The 8,046-nt window shown below is 42.1% G+C and overlaps 1 protein-coding gene across 2 annotated transcripts; it reads left to right on the top strand.

The window, feature by feature from the left end:
• The first annotated feature begins 645 nt into the window (after window positions 1–645).
• Window positions 646–5,964, top strand: LOC307039313 (uncharacterized protein). 2 transcript variants are annotated; one of them, XM_079681228.1, is made up of 6 exons: window positions 646–1,133; window positions 4,486–4,570; window positions 4,736–4,840; window positions 4,931–5,009; window positions 5,142–5,216; window positions 5,512–5,964. In XM_079681228.1, exons 1-3 carry the CDS (start codon window positions 915–917, stop codon window positions 4,738–4,740), a joined length of 309 nt encoding a protein of 102 aa, XP_079537354.1. In that variant the 5' UTR covers window positions 646–914; the 3' UTR covers window positions 4,741–4,840; window positions 4,931–5,009; window positions 5,142–5,216; window positions 5,512–5,964. The 2 variants fall into 2 exon arrangements, with proteins under 2 accessions (XP_079537354.1, XP_079537353.1); XM_079681227.1 differs by having other exon boundaries at window positions 4,736–4,845.
• Window positions 5,965–8,046: the final 2,082 nt, after the last annotated feature.

The following is an 8,046-nucleotide window of genomic DNA, read 5'->3' as shown; positions in this document are numbered from 1 at the left end:
ATGTGAATCCAAAACACAGACATTCCCAAAAAAAGTGCATAATGTGGGAAACCTTGTGTTTGATGCCAAAATCAGAAAGCTACATCAGCATGACATGTATTGTATTATGCACAGGAAAATTAGATCACCCAGACACACTTGAAGCAGGTTTTTGTAAGGCTTGGATAAAGTGAGGTCAGAGGAATTTGAAACATGTCTAAAATGTTTAATACTCATTTGATATATAGGTTAGTTTTTCGTCACATTGGGACTGACTAAAGTTCACGTACCATCTGCCACAGCCATATGGAGGTATACAGGTGGACTTTGGTGAATAATACAAATGATTTATCAAAGTAAATACCTTGAGCTGCTCACTCTCCACTCTGAGACAAAGAATGATTTAAGACATGTGGCCCAGGAGATACAGGTGTACTTCCTCCAACAGATGTTCCTGACTAATTATCTATTGTAGCACAGATTCCACAATTCCACAGTTCCTCTCTTGTCTTCCGGTGGGAGCCTGGTCATCCCTGTTTCATATCCTTGGCTTGGTCTCCACTTACCTCGGGCACTCCTCTCCATCTGTGAGGGAGACGGAGAGACATAGACCAGCCCATCAGCAACATACAGCGCCATACACACACCTTTGGCTGCAGGGGTGGACTGGCCATCTGGCATACCGGGCATCGTCCCGGTGGGCCGTTGACCCAATGTGGGCCGGAACGCAATGTTTTTTCTTTTCTTTTTTTCCCCTCTAAATTCCCTCCAATTGGGCCGGCCAATTGGCTACAGAGGGCTAGCAGTGTGTTGCCAGCATCGACACATATTATTGGTCTATTGTTTGTCATTGTCAATCAATCATGGGCTGACAGGCTCAGAGAGCCCTGACAGTGCTGTCAATCACAACACAAACCAGGGTGGGGCGGGACCTCATGGCATGGGTGGGAGTCGCGGGACGGGCTGCTGCTGCGCTGAAAATGGATAAGCAGAAGAAACGCCCGGGTGGCGCTGAAAAACTGCAACTTAAAAAGCTGAAGTCTCTGGAGGTGGAGGCTGCTAAATATTCTAAATTGACGGACCTATTTGGTGCCGTGGTCACCGCCCCAGCAGGTGCTGCTGCGCCGGGAGACGAGCGAGTGGAGGAATACATGGTAAGTAACGTTAGCCTGGGCTGGCTAGGCTACATTTTTGAGACATGTCCAAAAAAAAAGTTGAAAACTTAACTGCATAGTCCTACTTGTGACAACATATTAACCCAGAGTTGAAGGGCTGTGAATGTTGGTAGTTGTGGTTGATTTTGTTTAAATATGCCGAATTGTGATATTATGGGTTTTTATTGTTCAGATGATTTAGCTAGGCTAGCTAAGAGCTGCTAACGTCAGCGGTTTCTTGTAGCCATAGCAAAAGTAAACGTTCACATGGACCAACGAGCTGTAAGTAGAGATGAAGCGGCGGAATCAAGCTGTATTGTAAACACAGATGAGATACTTTGAATTTTAGCAAAAAATATAAGTAAACCTATAGGAAATAATTAGATTAATTTGCAATATTTGCCATTGAATTTATTGTAATCTTTCAATTCATTTATTGTTTACTGAAGTGATAACTATTTCATAATTTGTGTGTAACTTTAATTTCTTTGTAAATGTGTTACTTTTACTGTAGTTTTCAAATGGCTGTGTATAGTGCTGTCTTGAGCATTTTCAGGTATTGTCACAAAGATCTGACTTTTTTGCATTGGAAAACACTAAGTGTCATAATGAAAACATGGCAAAGCCACTAGTGTTGTTACGCTTGCGAACGTTTCGTTCAATATGAACAATCTTTTATCTTGTACATTATTCTGTGGTTTGGCTGTAGAGAGTGAGGAGTGTGTCAGCCCAAAGACAGGATCACCTGAGAGGGAAACAGCTGTTGAGAGCTATGAGTGTGCCAGTCAAATAACATATTTTTTTTCACAACCTGATCAGAGAAATCTCCAGTCACTTTTAAATTACCATCCTCAGCAAAAAAGTAGCAATCCAGTGGTGCAGAAAGTGTTCTGTAGCAGAGACGGCACCAGTAGAAGGTGGCTGACATACTGTCCAGAGCGTCACATGCTGTATTGTTTCATCTGCATGGCATTCGGTAAGAGAACTGATAGCAGTCTGTTCATCAGTGGAATGTCAGATTGGAGGCATATACACCAGCGCACAGAGGAGCATGAGAGAAGCAGTGGACACAGAAACTGTGCTGAAGCTTACCTCTTGAAATCCGCCAGTGCTGATATCAGCAGTGTGTTTGGTGGCAGTCAGATGTTGGCGCACAGAGAGCAGGTCAGAAAGAGACGCCAGGTTTTGGAGCGCATCGTAGATGTCATCAAGGGTCTTGGGAAGAGGGGGCTTGCATACAGGAGGTCAGAAAATGAGGCAGCATATACTCTGGAAGACCACACAGTTGATCATGGTAATTTCTTGGAACTCATACTTCTACTGGGGAAGTATGATTTCTGTTTAAAAGAGCACCCCTGGAACAGCTGCATTGAGAACAGCGAAAAATGGTTGCATTTGTCTGGTGGCACGAGAGGCAGAGGCTCCCTTGTAACTTTACTCTCCAAAACCACAGTCAACTCATTGATAGATGCAATTCACCATCTCATTCAAAAAAACATCTCCAGTGATATCAAGAAAGCAGTAATATTTTCAGTGCAGCTGGACACAACACAGGACATCACCTCTCAGGATCAATGCTCTATAATTATGAGGTATGTTACTGATGTTGTTCATGAGAGGCTTGTTGCAGTGCTGAAGTGCAGTTCATCCACTGGACAGGCCTTTGTCAACATGCTGTCAGAAGTTCTGGACAAAATGGGCCTCAGCAAGACCATGTGCATTGAAAATGCGACTGATGGGGCATCAAACATGCAAGGCCAATACAAAGGATTCTCCTCACTATTGTCTGCACAATCTCCAAACCAGGTGCATGTACTGTATGGTGCTACGCACATGTACTAAATCTGGTGCTTGCAAACACAACCCAGATTGTTATTGAGAGTGGGTCCCTGTTTGCGCTCCTCAATGGCATTGCGGTATTCATCAAAGAGTCATATAAAAGGATGAATGTGTGGGAAGAGTCAGGCCGAAACAAGAGACGTAGACGCCTTGCTCCTATTGGCGAGACACGCTGGTGGGCCAAGCATGAGGCCCTGAAGAAGGTGTTTGGCTCCTTTGGAAAACCGGAAGATGGTTCTGTACGTTGATGTGCTGTTGATATTATCAGCTATACAGAAACAGGCAACAGTGAAACCATGTGTCATGGCCAGAGGATATGCAGAGTCATTGCTCAAGTATGAGACGATCTTGATGGCTCAAATCTTCCTCCGCATATTTGAACATACCTCTCCATTGTCTAAATACCTTCAGACGGCAGGATTGGACATCCTCTCTGCTCACAGAATGGTGGCATCGACACAGGATACGCTGAAAAGCTTGGGAAGAGATTTTGAATCTGTAAAAAAAGCAGCAGACACATTTGTCAACTAGACAAACACAGAAATCCAAGAGAGAGATGACACGGACATTGAAGTGGAGGCCACACTGCCACAAAAGAGGAGGAGGATGAAGAAAGTCTTGCCTGGAGAGATGGCTCAGGATGAGACCCTGGATGATGCAGAAAAATCCTATGAGGTGAATGTGCATAACCGGATCATGGACACAGCAATTGAAGCCATTCATAGGCGCTTTTTAACACACGGCAATCTATATGCTGACTTGGCATGTCTGGATCCCAGAAACTTCCCTCAGCTCTGCACCAGTGCTCTTCCCCAGTCTGCCCTTCAAGACTTAAGCAAGTGCTTGCAAGGATTTGACAGCAGGGCAACCAAGGAAAATATGCAGGACGAGTTGAAAAGCTTTGCACTCCAGTGGAACAGGCTGAAGGCATCCCCATTGGCAGAGTACAAAGCAAGAACAGTAGAAGATGGATCAGGTGGTGAGGAGGACAACACAGAAGAGGTTGAGATAACTCCCATAAGCTGTTGCTCCTGCAAAGAATGCCCTCTGTGCTGCTACCAGATACTTCGCCGTTTCAACATGCTAACAGATGCATACCCTGTCCTAGGCCTTGCTTATAAATACCTGCTTACATTATCCCTCACACAGGTGGCTTGTGAGCGCACATTTTCAATTTTGAAGTTTATTAAAAACAGACTCAGAAGCACCCTCTCATCTGATAAATTGGAGGCATTTATGTTGATGGCCACAGAGAAAGACATCCTCATGTCCTTGGACTCTGACTCTGTGATAGACAGACTTGCAGAGAAGAGTGAGCTGCTTAAAAAGCTGCTCCACTGATAAGGCGAGAAATATTTAATATTATTGTTATTATCACACATCACACATTATGGATGTAGTAATTAATTATTTGTCATTTTAATGATGCTTTTCAGAAGTTGTATTGTGCTTATGTATTGATCCTTAATGGTGTGATCATGTACACTAAATTATCAATTATTCTCCATTACAGGTTGTTCTGATATATTTGAGGAGTCGTTCTCCCTCTGTTCTATATGTGGACTTGTTCTCTCATTTGGGACCATTGTTAGAATTTGGTAAGTTTATCATGTATTTTTTAATGTTGTATAAATTCATACTTCATCATTTAAAAAAGTTTTGAAAGAAACGCACATCCCAAAAGTTTTCAACTCTAGGTGCAGGACAGAGGAAAACATTTTATTTATTTTTCAGACTTAATAATGTATCCGATTCCCTCTCAGGTTGACCACTTGACATGTGAGAGCTTGAGGAGTTGTTCCCCCTCCGTCCATGTTCGAGGATTCGCTCCCTTACCACTTCACCACTTTTTGAGAAGTCTATGATTTGTTGAGTATGTCATGTGTCTTATAATGTTATATTAATTCATACTTGATTTGTGATGATGAGACTTAATAATGTTTCCATCTCTCTTTTAGGTGGACCACCCTATATATGAGAGCCTAAGGCTCCATCATTAAATGGGCCACTTTTAGGTTCCTGAGCTTATTTCATGTGGTGAGAGGAATGCAATATGTGTATGTTTAAAGGTTTATGTGAAGAAACATACTATATGTGTGATAAAATGACAATTGGTAATTCATAAATGTCTCTTTATATTCTCTGCTACCATTATCTCCTGTCAAACAGGTTTTCCTGACCTGCTAGAAGTTCTTCTATGATGCTTTAGTCATCCATCATATCTGAGAGCTTCGTCTTGACTTTGTGAGTTTATTATGCAACTTGTTTTGTCTCAGATTGAAACAAAAGGTTTGATTATGATTATTTCCTGGCTGAAGATTTTCATATTGATGGTTTTAATTTCAAACATCTGCATATCTTTTAAGTTCAATTAACAGTTATGCAGGTAGGCCTTAGGGCTCTTTTGAGACTTAAGTCATCCTTCATGACGGATACATTTGTTCACTAAGTGTCACTACGTCACAAAAAGGCTACATGGCTACATATATTTGTCAGTGCACAGATACTGAGTACAAGTTCTGTTTGCTGTTTCTTGCAGGTCACGAATTTGGTGAGGAGTGGAGCTGGCTGGCTGCGGACGAGGAAGTATAGAGCAATACATACTTGTGCACATACACGTATATGAGAATGCATATCTATTCAGACCTGTAACCCATGTCTTAGACTTTTCACACAGCTACAGTATATATATATATATATTTTTCCAATTCTCTATTTATGGTTTCATAATGAGTGAGTGAGTTTCAGCTCTAATGCTGCTACTGTCTGTAATATGTTTCTATTTAGATTATTTGTCAGAGTATTTGTCAGAGTATTATTGTCCGAGTCTGGTTTTAACTAATACTGGGCTTACACCAAAAGATTTTCACAGTCACAGACTAAAAACTGAAAGGGTAGCATAAGGGTTCTTCCCGTTAGTCTCGTCCCACCCCTAGTCATGACATAACTTCTGTTGTGATTTGACACTATAATGAATAAAGGTTGATTGATATAGCTGTCAATTTTAGTCCTTGAGTTCATAGTTAAGTGCTTTATTTGTTAACTGCTATCAAGGAATATGACTCTCCTTTGTAGTATGCATGAGAGAAGATGCCGCAAGTTTAGTGGACTTCTATGTAGTGTCCGCTGAAAATGTAGTGGGCTGGTCTGGACAGAAAATGCCAGGGCTGAATTTTTGTCCCAGTCCACCCCTGTTTGGCTGTCATTTTCAGGTGCAAACACCCCGCTACCCTGCTGCTATAGCTCAACAGGAAAGGTCTTATACAAAGTTCAACAGTCTACAGCTGTTATGTTTAAGTGTGATCTGAAAAAAACTGTTGTAGCATGGTGATGAGCCTGGCGGTTATTTATGGAATCAGACCTTTGAACATTGATGCTTGTCAGGCATTTTAAAGCAATCTAGTTATTTATTCAAATTCAAATCATGCATCCTATTCAACAGGTAGAATACATTTACGAGTGAAGAAGCATAAAATTGAAAGGCATGAATCTACCGTTTGATAGATAAGCGAGCGGATGTGACTCGATTCAAAGGCACTTAATGCTCTGTGAATCCCTTTTCAAAAATGTGGAGCATCTGAGAGGAGAATGAGTTTTCTGCTCTTAACGCCGCTCTCTATGATGAGCATGTCGCCACATTTATTCCCGATGAATAATTTAACAAAAGGAGCGTTTACATGGAGAGCAAATTGAAAGAGTGTGCACGCCTTCACAAACACAGCCTGAATATTTCAGTATGGGAAGGTCAGAGAAAGATGGACGGTTTAGCTACACAACATGAAGCGACAGTAAACGTATGGTTCTGTCAGCTGCCCCGGCCTGTGCTAGCACCTTCCATTCGGACTTGGACAGGCTGGTTGAGAGACCCTTCTTGTACACTGGTAGAGCTCCAACAGCACCTCAGAAAACCCGGGCCACAGCAAAGCAGAGCTAGAATGGATTAAGATATGCTTGGCTGCCTTTCGCAGTCCTGTCAATGTGGGCTGTGGCTGTGGGCTGGCAGATCACAGAGACGTAGGAAGGTCATCGCCGCTGGGAAAAGGAGGCAGTGAAAATATTGTCCAGACAAGATGTAGAGTGACTGTTGCAACCCAGGGCTTGTGTTTCACATTAAACCGTGTTGGCTGATAAGAAGAGATGAAGTCGCAGGAGGTGTGAAAGGGGGACTTGAAGGTTGTTGATGCCGCCACATTTGAATTTGCAATCCTCTCTTCTAAATCATTTACCATGATAATTATTTGAACTTCCATGATGAAATAATCTTACATTTTCTGCAAATCTTAAATGAGTTTCACTTCCCGCTGCATGATGTTAAATGTTTAGCGATATGTGATTCATTGTTCATGACTTACATCACAAATGTTAAATCTGCAGTGAAACTAAGAATTGGAGGCACACACAGTGAAATGTTGACCTCTGCATTTAACCCATCCTAGTACTAGTAGCAGTGGGCAGCTATCGTACAGTGACAGGGGAGCAATGGGAGTGGGGGGGTGGGGGGATGTCTGGTGCCTTGCTCAAGGGCACCACGGCAGGGCCCAGGAGGTGAACTGGGACCTCTCCAAGTAGCAGTCCACACTCCACATTTAGGTCTGTTCGGGGACTTACCGGCCACCCTACTGCTAACAGTCCAAGTCCCCATAAAAAATATAGGGACATTTCGTAAATTTCCAGAACATAATCTTTTAGCAGATATTTTTATATGACCTTTACGGTATGAAGCTATAGGAAGTGTCAACATCATCTTTTAAAAAGTGACCTTGACTTAGCGATTGCCAGACGCTACAGTTGTCGCAGTGAAGAGGTAATGACAGTACATGGGCTGTCTGCCCCAACAGGTAATCTATCAGGGCCCCTGAATATTACAGGCAACCTCCACAATTATAATAGATTACCAAAGGTCTGAATACATTAAATATATTATGCATCAGGTGTTTTTATAACACAATTGGATCACTAATTCCCATTGTTTAACAGCTACCATAACAGATTTCTGCAAATATTGTTTACATATCAATTTTTGTTTTTTGTAGCCCAGCTTAAAGCTGAAGTTATTCAATAATCTTTGTATTGT

The sequence above is a fragment of the Notothenia rossii genome (assembly GCF_949606895.1).
Source record: "Notothenia rossii genome assembly, chromosome: 5".
Lineage (NCBI taxonomy): Eukaryota > Metazoa > Chordata > Actinopteri > Perciformes > Nototheniidae > Notothenia > Notothenia rossii.
Note: the sequence above shows the minus strand (reverse complement) of the source record. Positions and strands in the feature narration are given on the sequence as shown.